Here is a 24,503-nt window from a genome sequence, read left to right as displayed (position 1 = left end):
GGCAGAGCAGGCTGCCACTGTGGGCTGGACCTGATACTGTGCCTGGCTTCTCCTGGTGGGGGCTGCGCCAGGCTGTGCTCAGGGCAGGGGGCAGTGGCACTGGGAGGGGAGCTGCAGCCACCCCAAAATTTGCCATAGCCCCTCAACCCCCTGCTCCCAGCACCACCGCCCGTGGCTGTGACAGCTCAGCTCTATGACAGTTATACCAATCAATACCATTAAAGGGTGAGACTTCTAGGTTATATGACAAATCCATGCTGTACTGTGCTGTGTTATTCTCATAAAAAGAAACTGTGAGCTGAATTGTGCTCTAAGTTTCATTTCAAATGAAAACAGGGTTTTACTGCAGTCAGGAACACAATTGCAATTTTACCTACAAAAATAAGAAGAGGACTCCTGTAGAATAGTCTTATCTGAAGACAACTCAAGGAAGTTAGTTTTTTATTAATAGCATACTGCAATCAATGGAAATACCTTCTAATTAGAAAGCAGTAAAAGCGCAGACAGAAGAGCAGCTCCCCACTGTGACTTACGGTGCTTCCCAGGAAGTGCCATGAGTTACAATGATCTCCCAGACCCACAAGTTTGCTGCCGGGTCCTGGATTTTAGGGAATTCAGCTGCTGACTGGGAGCCTCCAGCCGATCTCCCCTAGCAACATCCTGCCTCCCTCCCAGCCCCAGCACTGTTTTCAGAGTGGGAGGGAGGAAAAAGAGTGGAGGGAGCTTGTTTTGGGGGTTCGGAGGGTGGGGTGGATGGATTGGAGCTCCCCACCTTGTGGGGGAGCAAGGGAGGTTGAAGGACTCCAATCCACCGTCCAGCACTGGCTGAAAAATACACCAGACCAAACTCCCTCCACTCCCTTTCCCTCCATCCCATTCTGAAAACAGCACCAGAGCTGGGAGGCGCACAGACCCAAATTAGTGAAGGTGCTCCATTTTGGAGTATGTTCATCTGAACCCTCAAGCAATGAGGGTTCAGATTTTCATGGATTGGGCTCTTTTGAAGTGCTCTGCAGCTGTGCACTTCTGTTTGGTCATGGCTGCAGAGTATTTTCAGGGGTCAGACCAGGTGAAAATTATCATGTCTGTCTGCTCCTTAAGAAAGCAGTGAATTTTAGTGCTTCAGTATAACATACATCACACTACCAACCTATATTCAGTGACACATAAAGCTTTTTAGAACCATACGTATCAATACCTTGGCTCAGTTGAACCAGCCAGGTATATGGAATGGGCTCAATATAACCAGACACATAAGTCTGTAACAGAAGTAGTATATTTGAGATGCTAACGTAATATGCAAAGCGAGTCTTTACAAGTAAAGTCACTGAGAGAGAGAGGAAATGTCACAATGACCATTTATGCTTGCTTTTTGCTATCCATGCACCTCACTGCAGCAACTCCTATTTGCAGAACAGGGATCTTGGCTTCTATTCTCACTTGGATTACAGCAGCTTTTTCATGCTCCACCACTGTGATACTGCAGTCGGTGTGAGGAGACCACAGAAGTTTCACCAGAGCAGAGCAGGGTTCTTGGTTGGGCAGAGCTGGCATAACAGCATCTACACTAGACCTTTTCCCCTTTAGCTGGTGAATGGGCATGGCTGGGGGAGAGGAAACAGGCCAATGGCTTCCTAAACCTAATCTTCAGATATTGTTGGCTCCTTGAGATTGCCAGCAGACAACCCATGTGAAAATATACCTCAAATGGTCTAATTTGCATTGGTGGCAGGGGAAGAGTTATCCTGGATGTGCTCTAAACTGGGCTAGGGAGAGAGCAAAGACAACTTAAAGGCTCCACTGCAATTATGATCTTTTCCTTCTCCCTCATTCTGAGTTTCACCAAGTATATCCTGAGACTTTGATCTTTATCCTATTTCTGCAGCATTCAGGTTCCTGTTATTGTTGCAAGGGCCTTAGATGGCTTCAATCACTTTAATAGCAAAACTCGCATTCTTCAGTGGGGCTAAGATTTCATTCCTTGTCTTTATATCAGTCTAAAAAGTGTCTAGCACATTGCTATCATCAGGAAAACAACAAGAAGAGTGTGTTGTAATACATTAAAAAAAAATCTGCCAACAAAAAGAATTTGAGGCAACTCACTTCTCCAGAGCCAGTTCGTGAAGAGCCCTCATTTTTCCAACTAGCTGGACTTAAGTTGACAAATAGTAACTGAGAGGGGAAAAAAAAGCAGACAAAATAAAGAGCAATGGAGAAACCAACAACATTTAACTTGAGCTGCAATGGTGTAAATCTGTCAATGCTCACATATGACCACAAGGCCACATTCCAGTTTTAAGCAAGTCTGAGATACTGTAGCTGAGACACTTGGCTAGTACTACCCACTGGAAAGAAAGTTTTTACATTTAGAAATGTAAAACATTGTAACATTCAAGGAATTTTGGCGTCAGTAAGACAGCCAGACTTACTCTCAGTTTCATCTGACAGATGATTTTGAATGTTGCTTTGCCTTCTGCGCATCTGTTGTCTAAATCAATGAGGGTAGGAGGGAGGGAATGAAAACTGGGCCTTGGAATAACGGGACGTTTTTGTATCATAGCTGAGAATCTTGGCAAAGCAGCCCATTCTAATTTGAAATATCAGTACCATACCACAAAATGTGGTCATCATAACATTAGCCTCTGGTCATCAGTGAAAGACTAAACAAAGTCTTAAATATTAAGGTCCAAGGCCACTATGAAGACGTAAAAAGGAAAACACATTTCATGGCTCATTTTGTTTTACCTATTTATGTATATTTGTATTTCTTTTCAGCTGTCACAACTCAATAGCCTTTTCTTTCTCTTACTTTTTGATTTAAATTATCCTTACTTCTTCAAAATTGTCAACAATGCAACTTACTTTTTAAACTTAGTTTTCTGCTTTAAACATTTGTCTGTCTCTTACAAACCTTTTTATTACATATGTTCTGCACATGAATTGAGTGTATATTCCCGCCGCCAACATTATGCGAAACAGTAAGCAATTTTAACTGCTACATGTACCAGAAGTCATAAAAGGTATCAAATGATCTTTACCATTGGCTGTTTACTGATATCCAGAAACCTAATCTTTCTTTAATGGCCTAAGTATCTATGTTGGTAACTAGAGAGAAGCCAAAACAGAAACTCTAAATACAAACCCTTCTGAATTTGGAATGAGATGGGTGGATAAGCTTGACTCCAAAACTGCCTTCCTGTTTTGATTACAATTTTTGGTCCAAGCACATGGGGACAAAGAGTACTCCCCCATCAAAATAAGAGAAATACAATACATTGATTTCACAAGTTTTCCATTATGTTGAAGATGTAACTAATGAGAGTTCAGAGAGGAAAAATACAAACCCAATCCCCATCTAAACCTAGTTCGTATACAGATCCAAGCATTGCTTCTTCAATCTATCTCAGCTTGTAACTCCCATCAGTTTAAATTCTCTCCTGGAAGGGACTGTGTGTATATAATACCAGAAACATAATGATTGAAACAGTTTATCGAGACCAGACTTCTGCTGTTACACACGTGTGTGTGTGTATAGTGTGTGCAGCACATGCACATGTGTGCACGCAAGTGTGTGTGTAACAGCAGAAGTCTGGTCTCGATAAACTGTTTCAATCATTATGTTTCTGGTATTCACATTATCAACAAATGGCCTAAAAAATTCAGTTAAACACATAAAAGAGTTTAAAATTATGGTATGGCTTTTAAAAACCACAGACCTACAAAGGGAAATAGGATTTGCTACATCAGATAAGATTACTGCTCCATCTAGTCTGGCAGTGTCTAACACCTGACATTTCAAAGTACAAAGGGAAAAAATAGAGTGAATAAAGCTAATTTGAATTGATTCCTTGGAAGTTTTTAAGATTATAAATTCATTTCTGCCTTGCTATTCTAACTTAAATTTTCAAAAATCCATTAAAAAACTTAACTCCCCAGAAAATAAATGGAAGGTATCCACTTTTATTTTCATATGTATTTGTAGGTCTGTGCAAAGAAGAAAATCCACTGTTTTAAGTGATCACAAGCTTTCACAATAAAGACTGCTTAAAATAATAACATACTGCCACAAATCTATTTGACATGAAAGTTAGAATATTTAATAGTGTAAAGGTGTAATAATCATAGAAAACTTCATGAAAAAATGTTTTGTTAAACTATTTAAAATAGTTTTTAAAAGTTTTACATGGGGTGCATTTTTCCAGGCATCTCTCCTCCTAACTTGATGCCCTGCTTCCATTACCATGTTGAGGGTGTAAAAAGCGAATACAGATGGATATTTTTGGGATATATCTGCTGAAATCAACTAGTCAGAGATGAGAGAAAAAAAATGCCTTTTTTTGCCAAATTTCAGACCAGACTGGATTTTTACCAGATCAGTTTTATGCACTTGTTGGGTGAACAGGGTTTATGGAAAACACACCCTTTAATATAGTAGTGTGAACAGCACCACTATACTATTGCATAAAGACATAGGCCAGTCCAAAAGACCATGGTACAAAGAGACTTTACAAAAATGTTACCAGTGATTGTTTTTTTATATAAACATCAAGCAGTGGAAAGAGACTGAACACATAGGAACATGGTTCCAGGTATGAAGCTTTGATTGAGACATTTTCCAGATATAAATGAATTTTTATGGGCTCACCATTCGTTTAAATTTACTGCCAAGAAGTCTAAAAATACTATCCTCATTCATTCTCCTCTGGCTACTGTAGAATCCCTAACCTGGACCTGATCTTCATCCTTCAGTTTTACCACTTGTGTCTGTTCACTTTGATACACTTGTATGCCTGCACATGCATTTTGGTGTGCTGATGTGTGTGCACATGGTGACTGGCACCTGTGAAGATGTAAAAACTCACTGGGTATCAAGGGTTTTGCTCACAAAAATTCTGTTACCTCTGTATGCAGTCTTAGCATACCCAAGTGCATGCACAAATGTATGTGCACATAGGTCAAGCTGGACCATTTGAAAATCCAGGGAACCAAATGGGAACGTTTTCATCAGGTACAGCAAGCGTCTCACCTGCTTAAGCACAGTAAAGCAGCAGTTATTTGAAGCCAGCTATAGGTTTGTCCTGGGTAGCAGAATCTCTCTCTTCAAAGATATAGATTAAGTTAAGCGTGTGATTTCAAAGCCAGTCTCGAAAGGGAGAAATCACACTTCTCCATGGTCCTACTTGAGGTTTCACACTAGCTGTGTTTTATTTTTTTCCCTCACATTTTTTATTTAATTTTTTTAAATCATTTCATATTTCTCAGGTTTTTGGACTCAAATCCTCCCTCTGATGCACACCTGATAGGCAGGTAAGCACTAGAGTCTTCTCAGAAATGGGGAAACAGAATCCTGCCTCCCAAGCAGCAGAGTGCCAGTATCTAGGATGACCACTCCGCCCTCAAGCTCCCAGTGTTTGCGGAACTAGATATAAGGCCTTGTTTACAAGTGAAAATAGCAGTGATTTCACTTAAAATTTTGATCTAGTTAAATCAGTGTAGCCACCTGGGTGAACCTTCTGGTCCCAGTTTACTTATCTAGTTATGTGATTTTTTTATGTGATATATATGGCACCCTTCCTAAGAAAGGCTCAGGGCAGCTTCCATAAGACAGCAATACAACTTACAATATAAGCATAGCTTATATTGATTTAGTGTTTCAGGGAGATTTCCAAAAAAATAAAGAGGAGTTAAACACTCAGGCCTTTGTGCCTTTGAGATCCTATCCTAAACTGGTAGGTAAAACTTACCTATGTTTGATGCACTATGAGGCTTTCTTGATACTGTAAGAATATCCACAACAGGCACTGCACCTCAGTGCTCTGCTCCTATAAAGAGGGGAGGTGTGTAGCAGGGCACTGAGGCGCCTGCTACCTATGGAGCAGCAAGTAAGGAGTCCAGCTGCAGGTTGCCAGGGCAGCCTGTAGAAGTCAGCTGACAGGAAGGGGCAGGGCCTGACCCCTATATAATTCACAGGCTAAGGCCAGGCAGGTGGTTCTCTGCCAGCAGCCCTAGAGGAAGGAGCTCTTCCAGACTGAACAAAGAGGAGAGGCTAGACTGCAGGTATAGCTTTGAGACCGGAGGAAGGATAGAGCACCCTGGATGCAGCGGGACTAAAGTTATAGCCAAGCAGCTCGAATTTATGTTGTAGCCAAGAGGCTTGAGTTTCTGTTTACTGTTTACCACCGGTAGTTTGGGTAAGGCTATTAGGGGTTGGAGGAGGCCTCATAGGGGCTCCGCAGTAGTGTGGGGACCCTGGTGCCAGAGAGGGCGCAGTATTTGGGGGGTGCACTGACCTCAGCCCTGAGAAGGGGAGCAGAGAATTGGAGGCCGGGTAAGGCTGAGGCTGCCTGAGCCCTGCAGGAGGTTCAAGACCCCGAGGAGGTGACTTGGGGCCAGGCATGGCTACAGCCACCTGAGCCCCAAGGCTGTGGAAGCCCCAGAGCAAAGGCAGAGGAAAGCCAGAGCACTAGTGGGGCACATGGTTGTGAGACAAGCCAGAACGCTGGTGGGGCGCATGGTTGCGAGACAGACCAAATAATGTCTGGCACATCAGTGAGGCTTGGGGCATGGTACAGGGGTGGCTGGAGCTACGCCTTGCCCATAAGGCCGGGGTGCACGGAAACCCCATTGTAAGAACAAGACGAGTGCCAGCAGGAGAAAACTGTGTCCAAGAGGATGAAAGGCAGCCTCCCTTTAATATTTAAGATCAAGACGTGGCAGGTGAGATTGAGGGTGCTTGAAGTAAACTTGGCACGGTAGGGGGCACTAGGGGAGATCACAGCTGCTCCTAGGACCCCGCTCCATGACATACCTAATTAACAACAGCAACAGCACAGTTTTCTCAGTTTTTCAGCTTCCTTTTTTAAATGTTAAGTTCTTACTTGTTTCTTTATTACATTCATTATTGGTCCTGTTATGGTAACTAAAGCTGCAAAGCAATAGCCATTAGACCCATCTGTTTTCACACATTTACATCTTCCTGAAATGTATACATTTTGTGCCGGTCTCCTTTCTTGCTTTTATGTAAAATTCCTATGGCCATTTTGGGTATTCAGAGAATAGAAAAAAAGCCTTTTACTGTTGTCCAAACATAATTATTTTTTCCACTACATTTGGATGAATAGTCTGAAACTTTGCAGGGGCATAGTCCTCACTGAGGACTGGAGAATTTGCTTAGTCTGAATGAAGGTATTAACGATAAAAATGTGTTAACAATTGCCAGACTGTTTTGAGGAGTGAGTCCTATTCTGCCCTCCCCTAACATTTTAGCAGAACCTACCTATTGTACATCTGCCCTAGGCTCACAATGCTATACATATTTCTCATCCAGTCTGAAAAAGGTTCTGGCCAAGTACAGGGACTGCTGCTTTTAGATGGCTGCTAAGAACATGTGGAATAGAGAAATGGTAATGGACTCAATGAAGCACACAGATCATCAAGGGCATGAAAACACTGCTGAACCCATGCTTTTTAGGTCCCTCTGAATATTATGTCACATGTTGCAATCTTTTCAATTTCAAAGCTTTTGTTTAAAAAACATAAAAATACTCTGCTGTAATTATAAAGCCATTGCAAATCAAAGCTAGTGTACCACTGCCCTGAAGCAAACTCTTTTGCAGAAAATTATCCACAACCAGAAAATTGCCTTGATTTTGCTTTTATTGAAGTGCCTGGGAATGTCTGTTGTGTCATGACATCAACAGAAGTAACAGCAGCAGCAGTGAGCTTCACACCCCTACCCTCTTCCATCCTTGGGGTCTGAACAACCCTAATGGGAACCCTGACATTGGGCTACTTTGGGCCAACAATTCCTTTACCAGTCTCAAAAATGTCATATCAAGCTTGCAAATAAATGAAAGCTAAGGTAAATGGTTTAAATTCTAAAAATAAATAAATAAAGACAGTGGTTTTGTTAGACAAATAAACATTTTCCTGAAGTGTTTGCAGTCAGAGCTGGTGAGAAAACAAAAATTGTATTTCATAAAAATGAAAGAGAAAGAAAGACAAAGAAAAGAAAGGTGTGTGCTTGGGGAACAGGGGTAGGGGAGAGACTGAGAGATAGACCCATTACAGAATAGCCAACAAACTGGTGGTAGGTCACTCATCTGAAGTGAGGGAGACCTAGATTGAAATCCCTGTTCCAGACTCCTTAACTACCAGGCTACAAGGCCAGTCTCTCTTTCCTTTCTTCTGTTGCATAGCATTTACTTTATGCTAATGAATATTTGATTTGTTATACAAATCTAGAGGCAGAATCAACAGAAGTGGTCAAACATTCACTTGACATTTGGAGGATGCTTTCATTTAAGTTGCTCCTCCAAACCAGGAAAAGCAGGAACATGAACCTGTGCGTCCAAGAGCCCCCAAAGATACCCTGACCACCAGGCTATCAGGAATCCTGAATGGTGTTCTCACTCTTGCTTACTAGAAATTCTTGAACCAAAGAGAGTTGTACCAAAAATTGATGTGCTTCCAGGAAAAAAAAAGTTTGGTAAATCAGCATTTCCCAACCAACAACAACAACAACAAAAGTGTTGAAAAATTCCTGATCAACTCTATTTGCAACCCAAACACTGCAGAACTGAGAAAATAGATGGAAACTAAACATGAGAAAAAGTGAAAGTGACTCAATGATTTTCATTGTTCAAACCAAAGGAAACGAAACAAGTGAAACAGTCTAAGCAGTTAAAAGCAAAACTGGACTTAAAAATTACTGCCTTTTACTTATAACACATGCGATAGATTTGGATTGATGCTGTCCCTTTTTAGTATAATTTCTTTCTTTTTAAAATAATGACGAGAAATTAAACACAAAACTCCCTAAATATAAGGGAGATAAAAGATTGCCTAATCAGGCAATATACAAGCAACCTGATTTTAATTGTGTAACTTTCAAATTGCAGTAGTGTTGTTTCATGCACGTACTCCTCTACTTGATGTTCAGCTTCTCAATTTCAGTGCTTGACTATACTGAGGTCTGCAGCAGGGACCTCTTTCTGCTGTCTTAAATGATCATTTATTTCAAAACATCCCCAAGGATTCCAGTATGGGTTTTTTTGGTCCACACTTACAGAAATCATTAATTCTGGAAGTTTTGGTGCTCTTTAGAGTGGTTTCTGAAGATGTTTCATTGTATTCAGGTTATGCTTTTAAATTGTATTGCTCATTTTTAATTACATGTTAATTTCTGAAAAAAGTTAAATGGAAAAGAGAAGTTGGTAAAGACCACACAAAACTACAGAGCTGTTCTGTATGGCGACTCTAAGCTTGTGTGTGCATATACATATATATGATGTGTACATACTCTTATGCACAAATACAGGTATAAAGAGGTATCTACAACCAAAGGTCTGGACCTACAATGTGCTGAATCTTCTCTTTTTCTGTGAGGTCGGGATGCTGAAAACCTTCAGGGTGAATTTGGCAAACTCAGCCTCTTGTGACAGAGGACACAGAATCAGGCCATATGAAATTGTAAATCCCCTGGAATTAGAATGACGAAAAGAGGAAAAAAATAAAAACAAACCAGCAGCAGAGATGAAGACATCAGAAACTAAACACACTCCTGCCTACAAATGACTGAAAATAAAGATCAAACGTCTTCACACTCAGCCAGTCTCTCAAGGTTTTTTTTTAAGGTACCTCCCCTCCAGATTTGAGTCCTAGTTTCCTTGTTCTTTTTTTATTTGTTCTGGTTCTTCTACTAGACTAAGTCGCACATTAAGTTTGACTAATGAAAATCCATCTGTACAAAGTTTGCAAACTCTCCATTCTGACATTTCTTCCTTTCTCTCTCTCTCGATCATACTTTCAGAGAGAGTGGGGGTGTGCGTGTGCGTGTGTGGGTTTTGGGTTTTTTGTTTTTGTTTTTTTTAAGTTTTGCCTTAGTTTATCATCCTGGCTCACAAAACAGTGACATTCCAGGAAGCTGGTATTTTTAAATTCCTTGAGCTGTAACAAGGCAGAACATTCTGTTTCAAAAGGTGACCAAGAGTTGGAGTGTTTTTGGAGGATCACAAGATAATTTCAATGTTAAAATTTTCATGAACCCACCGGTCTAGAATTAACTTAAATTTTTGATTTACATCCAGTTCTCACTATAAATATTTTTAGATTGTTTTGTTACATATTTGTACATAGCTTAGCACAAAGGGTCCGTGACCTCTGCAGTACAGTTGCAATACAAATAATAATGGTAGATTAATTAAGTTTCCAGTTCTTCATATGTCCAGGGGAAACAGTAGAACACTATACAATGGGATTTATCCCAAGTGACTGCAATCCCAGGAACAAGCAAGAAATGGCTCCCTATTAAAAAGGTTTTTAACTAAAGCTTAAACTAAACCAAACTGGAAACTTTGAGACACATTAGAAAGGTCAATTTAAGGTAGAAAAATTTAATTGATTCTATATAAATGATAGCTGAATTAAAGACTCCTCTGGTTAGATAATCTGCTGTTTTAAATGACTACAGTATAAATAACAGAAAATATAAGTGCATCCACTTAACACAAACACTTACATATGTGATATGTATGAATGTATTTGCTCTCTCCATTTTTCACTGAGCTATTATTACATGATCTGGCAGTGTTGCATATAATTTTAGTTTGTTCTTATTTAGCAAATGTCGGCAATCTATGAGGAAGATATGGAATGATTAAAGAAAGATCCAATCCAAATACAAAAAGTATAAAAGCTTTCAGTTTTGCAACATATACTATATAACATCTGAAGACTGTGGTAGGCTTTATATTAAAATTCTGAATTCTGGTTCTTAAGGATCTCACAATGGCTTTCAGAAGCATAACACAAAACTATTTTCCTAACAACAGGTTATATACTTTATCTGTTATTTATACTTTATCTTTTATCTTTATGCATGTAAACCTAATTCCACGCATGGATTTGAGGGAGCACACACCCGTGTTTATAAGCAAGCTAATGACTGGAATGGGAAATGGTACAACTCATCTTCTTTTATCAACTTTAAAATGCATTTTTTTTCTGTCTCAGAATGCTAAACTTGTATCCTGTCAATTTGATCAGAACCATTCGGACATACATGGTCACATTCTAATCTTAGTTACACTGGACTCTACTAACACGAGTCACTGCAGATATACTGATGCAAGTGAAATAAAAATCTAACCAATAAAACGGACCAGCTGCTGAAAGAAAACTTTCTGATCACAATTAGCAAAAAAAGACATTAATTTTATGTGAGAGAACAATAAATATCTTGTTTCAAAATAACATTTTTCCTGGCTTGATTTCTTACGCTCAAACATATACATTTTTCTAAATATTTTCCAAAACTAAAATGTGAATCCATTTTCTCTCATGGGTAATTTAAATGCCAAACAAGCTGTTCTCATAAACTGGAATGCCGATCAGATCATTTGAAACTCTAATTCAACTCCTGTCTACTAAAACTTTCTTATTTCTTTTAACTAATAGGAACTACACAGAAGGAGTCAATAAACATAAAGTCATCCATAGTGTTATCCATTATCAGAAAGTTATAAATGACATCAGAAAACTATAGTCCACCAGTCTAGCATTAAAAGGATGCAACACAGATATTTTTGAAGACATGCATACATGTCTTTTATGTGACTATTCTGGGAAGAGTAGTCAAAATACTATCTAAACTGAGTAAGAAACTTATGAAAAGTTAAAACTCCTTTATTTTAACTGTCTAGCAGCTGTTTTAATAATTTCAAGTATTTCTAAAATAGTTCTCGTAAATGGATTTTAACTTGAAAATACACACATTAAATTTAATTATGGAGTCTGTTCTTGTAACTTAAAACATCACCAAAATCCATTTAATAAAATGAAATCTGTAGTTTAAAGTAGCAAACCAGTATCCATTATTTCACAAGTGGCTCTTCAAGGGGAAACATATATTATATGTTCACATGGCCTTTTTATTTCCACAGATAAGCAGAAGGTTGAGAAGAATAAAAATGTAGCCAAAAGTTGTTACTCTGCACTCACCAAAAGACTACTGCATGCACAAGTTAATAAAGAGATTTCGAAAGTAATTTAATAAGCACTCCCAAGGAGTTCCAAATATGCCACACTAACAAACTTTTAGAGGAAAAAATGCTATTTGTTCCTTCTAGTTTATCCCATTAGCTCTGCTGCAGTTACAATGGGCCAGTCTCAGGCTTCCCAGTAAAAGGACCCTATTTTGACTTGGCAGACAAAACTTAATCCGGTAGCAAATTTATTACAATTCAGAAAAAAAAAGTTTATGTCCATTTTTAAGTTATAGCATGAAAGCACAGAAAAAAACCAGGAGTTTACATGTCTGAGCTGCCGTATCTGGTCTTGAATAACTTTTGATTTAAAAATAAAACTTGGCAGACAATAAGCCCATAATGTGGACCAAATGCATTTGGTATGTTGAAAAATAATGCTAAATGAGCAAAAGACTTAATTTTGAAATGTATTCACTCTGCATTCATTATTCCCACTCTACAGACATTTCATTTTACCACATAACCTAAATCCTGGGCCCAGTCAAACCCTAAGAAGTGGATATATAAGGTGCCTGCTTCCTCCACAGCCCTGCATTTTGTCCCTTAGATCAGTGGAGGACCCTCCACAAGGACAGAGATCCTGGGAAATGGGCCAGGGATGAGGTATAGAAGGTTGCAGACAAGGTCAAGAGCAGTGTGCACCATTACTTCCCAAGCAACTCAGCCAAGAAACTGCAGGGAAGTGAACACTATCTAGAGCCCCGCCATACTATAGTAAAATAGTCACTGCTAAAAGCTGCTCAAGAGTCTCTGGTAGAGCCACTCCAGCAAAGGAATCCCAGAACTAGTGCGGAGGCCTAGGCTGATGCTGTGCTAGCCTCTAACATCCTTAAGGAGACTCACAGGGCCCAGGTTCAAAGACTGTTTTCTAGCAATGGAAGGAGAACACTGGACCTTACCCCAAAGAGTTTGGAGTGAGCTCTGCAAAAAGGACCTTGCAGGGTGTTTCCCCTTCTGGCCTGTGAGAAGCCACTCTCTCCAGCAGCACCCCCTTGAGTCCTTTACTTGCTCTGACTGACACTTGTCCAAGCAGTGCAAGTCAGGCAGGGTTTTGTCCACGATGCCTTTTTCTGACAGAACTTGATGAGTGATATCAATCATACTTTCTTTTGCTTTTTATTGCTAAGATTAAAATAAACAAATAAAGAAAAACCTAACCATTAAATCAAGATGTTTAAAAGCTAGGGCTAGGATTTCATCCGCTCCCGCAGGGCTCTTTGCCTATAGAGTACAACAAATCTGGGCCCGGCCACGCATGGATTTACACAGCAGTAAGAGGTGCATAAGCTCCAACACATCATGTTGTGCAAGCTGCAAATGGTTACATACTGGGCATGTCTACACGTGCACTTACACCATCTTAAATTTACTTCAATAAGCTACTGTACAGTAAGCAGGAATAGGCTGGGGTCTACACATGCAGATGACCTGGGACTAAATTTAGTCCCAGGTCAAAGCAGCCTGCCATGTGCCCCTGTGGCCACCGCAGGGAGCTCCAGCCTCCAGCCACATAGCTGCCAGCACTTGGGACTAACTTCAGTCCCAAGTCGAAGCTAAGAGAAGTGGCCAGCCAGGAGCTCTGGGACTGGGCTCAGGCTGGCCCACTAGTGGCTGGGCAGACCCAGCAGGCAGGCCCCCTGGGTTACTGTGCAGTAACCCAACTACACACGTTACTGCATGGTAACTAATCAGGCATAAATTTGATACTTGCATAATTCAGGTATCAAATTTATGCTCAAGTCAGTGTAAGTCACTATATTTACTGTGCAGTACAGGTGTGCAAGGGCAGACGTGTATCCATACTGCATGGTAATTTTGGTTACTGAGTAGTAAATGTGCACATGTAGATGCTCCCACTGAAGCTGATTTATCTTGAATACTGAATCCCCTGCATCAGACAGAAGGCAAAGTAGAGGCAAACCTTACAGACTAACTGAATCAAAGATGAATAAGTTTTTGTGAGCCATAGCTCACTTCATCAGGTGTGAACTAAGACTCACGAAAGCTTATGTATTTTTGATTCAGTTAAACTAGAAGGTGAAACTTTACCTTGCCTTCCAACTGGCTTCAGACAACATGGCTAACTACCCCTCTACTGTGTGGCCTTGTTACACACATTAATTTTATGCAGCTCCTGGAGCTCTTAATTCCTGGATTGTCCACACATGAACACCTGAAACTAGTTTTAAGCACACTTTAAGCGGCTTAAATTTAAGCCACTCCAGGACAGGTTTTTGTTGATCCATGTTACTCAGCTCATGTTCCGTTAGTGTGTGGCCCCTCCCTACACATAAGTGATCCAAGTTACAGTTCTCCAGCATCCTACAATGCAGTGTCGCCTCCCCCACTCTCTTGTTTTATGTAGACAAACTTTCTACCACCTGAAATCTACTGCCCAGGGCATGATTCTAACACCAAGCCAACTCCCCCTCCCACCTCTGAGGAGTGCAACCCTGTTCAAACAGCCTGCAGAGTGCAAGCCACCTAGTCAAGTTGCAGGACACAGTCAGGTCCAGGAATGGGGTCCATTAGGGGGAAAACAAGGTAGGGGGCTGGACTGGGTCCCCATGGAGGTGGGATTTTCTTCCTTCCTGGTGCAGTAGCTCCCCCGGAAGCACTTTCCCCTCACTGCTCCTATCTCCCAGTCACCCACTCCCCATGAAGCATAACTAGCACCCCCCACTCCAATCCCAATTTATTAAACAAGAAACCTTTAAATTATTTCCTTTCTTTTTAAATTGTTTATTTTTTTACTTATTTTTTCCTTCAGTGATTGACTTCATTTCACCACCCTTCCCCCATCCCCATTTCCTTTCCACTTCCCAATTCATTGCCCACACCCATCCCATTACTCTGCTTCCCAGCTTCATGTCCCTTTCCCCCCCTGCAACCCACCTCTCATCCCCTCCCCCACAAACAGAACAGGTATAGAAGCCTATCTTGACTCACAAGCTCCATGGTCACAACCCACAGCTGTAGCTCCTAGTCAGGCCCCTGTTGGCTCGCCCTGTAGTGGCAAATCACAGCTGTGCAGATGGGGGTCAGAAAAGGTTTTTAGCTTTAAGGTCTGACTGCTCCAACCTCAAGCTAGCACTATCACTGATCAACATTTGAGCAGCTCGAAGGGCAACATGTAACAAGGCCCTATAGGAGGTAAGGAAGTGAGGTAAAGGAACCATATGGACTGGTTGGGGAATATGTAACACGCTAAGAACTCCAGGTGTTTTTCTATTGCCAGTCTAGAGCCATGGGAGGTACTTTCACCACTGGTTACATGACTGCAGCTGGAGACAGAGAAAGGCTCTTGAACACTGTATGTTTTTCATACTACATAATTACTGAATTGGGCACCCATTACAAAAATCCTGGCTTCATACATGCCTTTTTGTGTCTTAGGTATATTGCAAGAGTTCTCTCTGAGGTTGAGATGCAATAGTTCCCACTCTCAGCTCTCTACAATAGCCTCTGATCCCACTATCCATTCGGCATACATTATTTCCAGCAGGAACGCTTAATTTAGTGGACTACTATAATAGCTTGTAACTATGCTATTGCAAATGTAACACTAATGGGAGTTATCCAGTCTCATTAAAGTCAGAATGGAGCACATTGCTTACTTTCAGGAGACAGTAAGCTTTTATAAACAACCATGTTTTAAAATGTTACATGAAGAATTCCCTTACCTGTCCGGTAGACAAAATTGCCTTCAGTTTCTGATGATGATGGGGACACCAATTCCTCTTCAAATTCATTGGAACTAAATGAACCAGAATGATTCCTTTGCCTTGTTTTTTCCATCATAGCTGCATTAGTGGCCATGACGTGCCTCAATGAGTCATTTAGGTAACGATTCAATAAGCTGCTTTTGTATTTGGGGGGTGACACATAATCCTCACTGGCACTTGTCTCTGGTCTCACTCCTGTTTTTATTACAGAACTCTCAGTTTTAATCACAGTGTGATGAACTGGTTTGTTATATCCCCCTTCATTCATATGGTTTCTTGGAGGATTTTCTCCATCTGAAGAAGAAATGTATAATTATTATAAAGTATCTTTAGAGCATCTGAAACTATGTACTTTAAATATACATAATCATGACAGAAAGTGAACAAATAATTTACAATTTTTACCCAAACGTTTTTTGCTATTCTAAACCATTTGCTAGCTAAATTTCAGAAAATAATTGTCAGTCTGTAATTTTAACACGAGCACTACAGTGTGTATGTTCAATATTCAAAAGCTGATCTGCATGAATAGCCACAAAAATCACGTGTTCCTTTTAAATAGCCTCATGGGATCAACTTTATTTATTCTTTGCACCCTGCTTCCAAGACAAATACATGAAATGAGTCTGAAACAGCATTCTTATGAATACCCTAAAATATCTGCTCTTTTAACTTCCCTGTAACCAACATGTTATGGGAAGTAACACAAAAGAAACATGAGCACACCTGAAACAAATTAATTAAAAATGTAAACAAATATATTCAACAATATTTTGTAGCATTTAGTCATTCCAAATATGACTAAAAGAGATAAACCTGTGCACACATTATTGAAAAACTAATGAAGATGTTTCTGTGTTTGATCAATATAATCTCTCAGAAAACAAAAGCAGTGTGCTATTTACAATTTTTCTGAGACTTTAATTTTGCAAGAAAGGGACATATCATGTATCAAGAACATTTTCAAGGAATGTCTTTCCTGGTTCCAATATGCAAGAACACTACAAGCCAAATCCTTCTTATATTACAACATGAAGAGTCTCACTCACGTTAAACAGATCAGTCTTGCTCACAAAAGCTTATGCATCTCTGATTCAGTTAGTCTACAAGGTTAGTTCTGCCTTCTTTGTTAATAAAGTGACAGCCATTTGGCCTTATCAGAATTTAATATCACATGAGTCTAGGAATTTTAAGGCCCTTTGACATCAGTAAGATTCCTTATGTTTTTGAAGTTATGAGCATTTTTTAGCATTTTGTTGTATTTCAACTTAAATGATTAGGCCTGAAGTACCTGAAACATTAAAGCTTTTGTTATCTAATAACAGTATTGCACAGCAAAGACAAATATACCTCACATACAGCTAGATTCTCCCTTAGATTAAAGATGTATAACTCCTTTAACTATTTGTGGGATTACATGGTTATAGCTGGAAGCAGACACTTACAATGCATTCATGACAAAATAAAATCTGTGACTTATGCAGGATTTATGAAAAATCATCAGATATTTTGAACAGTCTAATTGTTTTTAGTTTCATTTGGAAATGTGGAACAAAACTAATATAAAAACATAAACCAACCTTCAGAACATGAATCATCACTGCTGACACTAAGTCTTTCAGCATTTCCTTGAACATATTTGTTGTACAATTTTATTCGTAAAGCCCAGCTGAGATCTGGCTGCCGGACAGTATTCTTAAGGCGACGTCTCGCATTAGCAAACCAGTTTGATACCTATATAAAAACAAATGCATTGATTTTATGGACAAAAAAAGCAAGTAAACAAAAACAACAACAACAACTACAGGTTGAGTAACAAAAATACTGTACACAAATTTCACGTAACTCTGATTGAAAGACATTCATATAAACCAGGGCTCAATCCTGCCCTGGTAAAACTCATTATTCAGTGTGGAGATTTTTCTGAGACAGGATGGCAGAATCAGGCCCTCCATCCTTAAGGGTTATCAAGAACTTGCCTTATTAACAATAGTCATATTAATTCATAATGATTCTCCATAATACTAATTTATATTCACATCTCTATTAAAAGATAGTATCCTAAAATTTTATTAAGAATTTTAAAGGATTTTATCAGCTCTTCAGTTAAAGTTAATGGGTACTGTTAGATCTATCAGCTGACAATGTGAGATCTACATAAGCATGAATACAAACCCCTTTTGAATGTTGTAATATTAAGATACAAATCCTGCTCTGTGCCACGTTGGTAAATTACAACTAGGGACTACAGGGAGTATCATGTACAGAACATACGCCTGCTGTGATCCACTGCAGAAATCTACACGTGGCTCTAGACAGTTTTACCTCAAACATTATTTTCCAAGGCTAAGGGCATGTAAATACTCCTGTGCTGTGCCTTCTGATGCACACTTTCACCAAAACTAGGTTCCGTGACAGAAATGTGGTGTACCAATATTTCATAGTACTTCATACTTTTACTGTTAAAGTATGTCACACATGCTGTAGGCTCTGACATTATGACACGGACGTTATGCAAACATTCCAAGCATGACCCCAGGGGCTTGCACCAACTTTGAACGGTAGCATTTGCAGTCCTTAAGCAAATCCTGGCTGGATTCCACTTATGCTCAAGTTGGGATAAAACTAGAAAAACTCTAGTGACATCAGTGGAACAAGGCAAAAGAGAACAAGCTACCCATACTGAGAGAGATGTACATTTTTAGAGAGCAAAAACATCAGAAAGGACTTTTAAGTGCTCCTTCCAGAGTAAACTGTATTTTGATGTGATCTCCCCAAAAAGGATAAACCATAGCACTATGTGAAAACAAAAATGTGGAGCATCTCTGAATTCTTCACATGAAGCCCCCATTTTTGTGCTGTGACACAGCCGACATACAGAGCTACAGATAAGCCATTTGCACTGATTCCAGCAAGACAGTGTATCTTAATTGATATTATCTTACAAAGCCAGCTAACCCATGTTTTACCATCAGATATCACCCTACTACCACAAAGTCAAAAAACAGATCTCAGTCTACATTTGGCTCTGCTGCTTAATCCAATTATTGTGGAAAAGTGTGTAAACAACTCAGAAGAAGTTAGCTAATTACTTTGGATAGATTATCTCTTTAAGTATGATTAAAAAGAAAATAAACACTACCTGCTTAATGACAAGTAAAATTCCAATTCAGGTCTTTACCTCAAACTTCATAGAGAATCCTTAAGCTTGTCACTTTTATTTTACTTAAAACTTGTTTTACATAAAACAGAGCTCTACAGCTAGGCAAGTGAGCTCTGGATCAGCACTCTAATGCCAAACACATTACTTTATAAACCCTCTAGTTTACTGTGACAGGTTAGAAGACCAAATCTGCAGCTGGCAGAGAAGACCAAGTAATTTTCATTCTACTCCAGGGCTGCTTGTTTACATTCATCATATTGACACAGCAATCATTATAGTAAACCAGAAGGGCTGCATTGGAATCCATCCACTTTTTAATGCAGTTAACAAACTCATTCCAGACTGTTCAGCTAAAATATTGGTCATCTGACTTCTACATGATTTAGAATAAGTTTGAAGCCCTACGTGCAGTAATAGAGACTGTTCAATTTGGGGTTCAGCTGAATATTTTAACAGCTTTCCAAGCACCTCATGAGAAACATTCTGCTCTCCTGCTATCAGAATGCCATGTACAGAGACAGAAGGCAGGGGAGCAGAAAAGCAGTTAGACTTAAGTACTTAGAGTGGTTTATGAGTATACTATCAGTTAATTGTGGATTCAGCTTTTCCATGCCAACTTCAAATGTTTTTCACATCAATAAAAATGAACAATTCATAATTTCAGCCTCCTGGCTGGAGAGGATGAATATTAATATTCAATCACTAAGAAATAATCTTAACTCAGCACACAAGCGTCTTTTTTCCAAGTGAATGATAATGCAGGCCCTCTTCAGAAATAGACTCCAGCAACTGACTCCTCCTTAGATAACTTCATACACAGATTCTGAAGGTCTACTGCTGAGTGGAGGTCAGGGTTATCTGCCAAAGAGCTCCTAAGATACTATGGGTTAAATCCACATCCTACAGAAGTCAGTGGGGTTTTGTCATTATTTTAAGCTAGTCAAGCTTTCATTAAAAATATGCATGTCTGCAAGTATGCCTTTTCTCTTACCACTGTTACTTAGGATTTACTATAAACAAAAGCACCCTATGCAAAAGTCCATTAAGATGCACAGGAACTGTATTACCATGCTACACTGGGAAATCACAGAAAATATAAAACCAATGAGACGCATACAAGCTGCTGCGAGAAAATTCTAGTCTTGCAAACCCACCAGTGTTTAAGTGTCTTATGAAAACTACAAGATTAAAATTGTTGCAACCATGTCTCTGTTCATGCAAAATAAGAAAAGCATCAACAAGATGTTTCTCTTGTTTCTAGAATGGTCTTTGTTTAACATGGGGTAAGTTACCACAAGTATGCTTCTTGGTGTTGAGACTTTACAGCAACTTCAGTCATCTGCCCAAAACAGAAAGAACATATTTATTTGGGCATCAGGAAATATTGACCTTTTGGCTTTGATTCTGAAAAGATTCTTTTAATTTGTTATGTTTGACTACTTAAGAAGAGCCAAGGATTTGGAAGAGGGATAATAGCCAAATGATCCTCTTCCCCAGTAAACTGTTAAGAGATACTCCTGTGCAAACGTGAATATTACGAAATCCCCAGCAGCACACAACCAGTATATTAATCATGCTATGGCAAATAACTTCTTATTCAACAATAAAACCATTCATATTTCCTTTTGGAAAGAATATATGGCCATTTTTCTTTTTTTATTTCACAAGAATGTCTAAACCAAAATTTAAAATAAAATACATCAAAAGTTGTGGTAATAATGCAAAATCAAAAAACATATTCATGGCAAATTAGTAGGACAAATTGCTGGATTATGAACTGGAATTTAACTGATGACCTAAAATGTAGGAAGCCTTTTAGAAGTGCTTTCTGGTCTTCACCTTTTGCGACTGGGAGCATAATGTTTTGACCTGTCAGACATATTGCTACAGTAACATGCATTGCACGCACACTTCTAGAGTCCCACTCCAATACTCAGCTCAGAATTTGGCCCAAATTATGCTACCAGTTACTATGATTCCAGGTAAACCCTCTAAAAATCTGCCTTTTCTCCTAGGTTTCTAAGGATCAGGAGATAAAACAACTTCCTATCACTTTCAAAGCACCAAGAGATAGATCATTACATAAAGATTTATTAAAATGGTATAGTTAAACAACCTGAGACAGAGGAAGAAACGAAAGCGGGAGGAAATACTCTAACATGACCCCAAAACTGGTCAGAGTGAGATAGTGGCCTCAAAAACATTTTCCTCTGCTTCAGTTGATCCTGGAAAAGTCCTCATAAGCCCCTCTCAGTGCTGTACATTTGACGAAAATGGACGAGATGGAGAAGAGGCACAATCTGGGGCCACAGCCAACTTCTGAGGAAATAGATACTGGACTGCATACTGATCCCCGGAAAGTTTACCAGTAAATTCTTGCCTGTTCCTCCTCCAGGCTGTTCAATTCCCTGTACTAGAAGTGGGCAGGCAAAGGAGGAAAGCACCAGCCACACAATTCCAGTGACAGCAATGTTTTTTGGAACCCAGGACATTGCATGGAGCAGCTAGACTTCAATGCTAATGCTCTTACATACATGGGAGTTACCTGTCATTCATAGACAATCTACAAAGTTAGTGCAAGTTCACCATTTCAATCAACATAACCAGTTACCCAAGCAGATGGTTCTCTAGAAACACAAGTTTCCAAAATAGCTTGGTATTCCATGGGAGTTTCAGTGGAAAGGTCTAATCAGACCCTGTAAGCAAGTGTAGGTGCAATATTTTCAGTAGACTCAAAGTTTAAAGAACTAGTGAAAACATGATGAGAGGTATGGAAACATGCTGCTACTCTGAGAATGAAGGAGGCTGGAAAGCACTGGAAAGCCAAATTGCATCCGGAGCTGGGAGAACGTCTGTTCACCAGAGCACCTCAAGAATAAGGAAAAACTTCTTAACTGTCCGAGTCCCCAGGGCCTGGAGTAGTGTGCAAGCACCTACTCTGGATACTTTCAAAACACACTTGGATGCCTATCTTGCTGGGATCATTTGACCCCATGTGACTTCCTGCCTCTTGGGCAGGGGCCTGGACCCAATGATCTTGCAAGGTTCCTTTCAGCCCTAATTGTCTATGAAATCTGTGATGAAGTGGGGAAAAAAAGCTAAGATCAAGAATTGAAAGACTAGTTAGAAAATGTGGTGTGCAATCAGAAGGAAACATTATATCCCAGTTCTCCAACAATGCATTGTAGCACTTAGTATAACTAGATTAGAAGCCCAATCATGCAACACCCTGCCTGACACTTCTGGAATGTGCAACCCCTACATCAAAAAATAACATTTTTAAACAGATACAAAAATACGGCTCAGAAGCTGCTCCTTTTTACCAGCTGCAGTTCAAAGTAACACCACAGATTTTAGTAAAGTTATTTTAGATTTACCTAGCATAACTAAGATCATAAAAATTCTTTAACCTTGAGAATTAAACATAATACTGGTTTATCTGGATAATGTCTTGTTCTTCCTCCGCATTTGAAAACTGCATTTGGGGTATGTGTTGTTTTATTCTTCCAGGCTCAGGAATTACTACTGATGCCAAACATATCTATTTATCTGTCTTACAGATGCTACAATGTTTCTGGAGTAAAAGAATGGTGCACCCAAATGGTATCTGTACATTGAGATAGATCTACTTGCTCACACAATTCTTCAATGTTATTTTTCACCTGAAGGGCAACATTCGTCACTAGGGTTAACATCAGCAGAGTCAATGGCGTCAAATCAGGGATTCATTTAGCCCTATATTTTTTTTCGTGTGCACCCTTCTTAGATCATAAATTCTGTGGAGCAGGGGCCATGTCTAGCTCTATGTTTGCACAGCAATTAGCACAAGGCAGACCCTGATTGGGGCCTGAGTGCTACCATCATGTAAATGTTATAGAATAACAATCACGCTGTTTCCTTTACATATTTATTCTGTGGCACGTCTAAAGAATAAAGGAAAAATTCCCTAATATATCAGCTATGTGAAATTATATTTTCTCCACACATGTACTCTGAAAATACTTTAAAGTCGCATGTAAAAAAAACCCAACAAAACAGAAATCTTCTAAAAAAAGGTGTAGACCAACAATAAGAGTCATATTAAACTGCTGTAAATTATGGATAGTGCTATGTAATCGTGTTGAAAAACTCTGAGTGATCCTTTCATGTCTATTTTTAAAAACTGAGACAAGTTATTTTAACTATATCTTCCAGTTATAACTGGCATTTTCTGAGACATTAATATTATTTTTGTCAAACCTCTGCATTTTTTGCTAGTGCCGGAGCTTCATGTTCTAATGTTCCAAAGTGTAAAAGTTCCACATTTTGCCAGCCCTGTAAGAATCAAAGTTTGTAGGATAATATTTTAAGGGCATCCACAAAGTAATAAGGCTGGATTCCCATTTCTTTCCTATTTCTCTAATACTCAGTGTTATTTTGCTGCACAGACATCATCTGCTAAGTGACATACAATGTATCCGACAGTCCTGAGGCCCCAATCCTGCAAGGGCTCACGTGCTTCACTTAATGTGCCGTGAGGCGTCCCAGAGAAGTCAATAAGACTATTCACAGTGCATAAATCTTAACGGGATCCAGGCCTGACACAGCACCACCCAGCAGCTGAAACCGTGCAACCACATCATCTATCAGACAGTGTCAGGTGGAAAAGCAAGCAAAGATTCACAAACCCATGGGGTCCCATCTTATGCTACTTACCCCTAACACAAAACTTCCACTAACAAGAGAGACAGTTTTGTCGGCAGAAGCAAAGCAGGTGAAGGTAGGTCTCTGATTACAGAGATCCTTTGTGTGTGGATTTGCAAGAACTGGAAATACAGACCCCCTACATACAGACCCCGTTTGCATGTTGCGGGTGCAACAGCCATGTTATGGGAAAGCTGCTTCTATCCCTCCTGCTTTTAGATGGAAAATCATCAGTTCCTCCTAACTTCTGGAAATCCCACTTGGTGCTAAAATTTCTGGTGCTTAGTTACGGCCCCCAGATTTTACTTTGAGGACAGAAATAAAAAAGAAGCTATTTTAGAGAATGAGAAGAGACAACGGCCCTTGTTCTTCTCACCCTGGTAGACACAAGACCTTCTGGTGAATTGTCCTAACACTTCTACAGCCACCGTGGGTGGAATAAGGACGCTGCGGGTGACAGAGGAGCCGTCCTGTGGCGGCAGGCCCTCAGGATCTGGGTTGGGAGCCTGAGCAGCTGCTGTACTTGTGCTCCCAGCTCGGAGGGTGAGCAGGGCCCTGATCCATCGCTGCTGGCCTGGGCTGCCTGGCTAGCCCGCGGGATCCCCCAGCCCAGAAGCCAGAGGCCGAGGGGAGGCGCGGGGGCTGTGGCATGGCAGCGGGGACGGTGCCTGTGTGCGGGGCCTCACCTGCACCAGGGTCATCTGGGAGCCGAGCGCCAGCAGGATCTTCTCGGTCTTGGTGGGGTAGGGATTGTCGCGGTGCTTGTAGAGCCACTGCTTGAGCGGCCGCGCCATGTCCTGCAGCGCCTGCCGCTTGTGCCGCACCTTGCCGCCGCTCTGCCGGGTCCTGCGCGGGGGAGAGGCCCGGCCGAGCCGGCCCGTTAGT

At 40.1% G+C, this 24,503-nt stretch overlaps 1 protein-coding gene across 1 annotated transcript in view; it reads right to left on the bottom strand.

The window, feature by feature from the left end:
- The window catches only part of MKX (mohawk homeobox), a 71,751-nt gene that overhangs the window by 46,467 nt on the left and 781 nt on the right, over positions 1-24,503 (bottom strand). The window contains exons 3-5 of the mRNA XM_019529262.1: positions 24,305-24,464; positions 17,353-17,506; positions 15,731-16,066 (exon numbers count right to left, since the gene is read on the bottom strand). Coding sequence (XP_019384807.1) covers positions 15,731-16,066; positions 17,353-17,506; positions 24,305-24,464 — 650 coding nt within the window. The remainder of the gene's footprint in view (positions 1-15,730; positions 16,067-17,352; positions 17,507-24,304; positions 24,465-24,503) is intronic.

Source organism: Crocodylus porosus, unplaced genomic scaffold (assembly GCF_001723895.1).
Source record: "Crocodylus porosus isolate Cpor-Errol unplaced genomic scaffold, CroPor_comp1, whole genome shotgun sequence".
NCBI classification, from domain to species: domain Eukaryota; kingdom Metazoa; phylum Chordata; order Crocodylia; family Crocodylidae; genus Crocodylus; species Crocodylus porosus.
The sequence above is the reverse complement of the archived record's forward strand: the minus strand, read 5'-3'. Positions and strand labels throughout refer to the sequence as shown.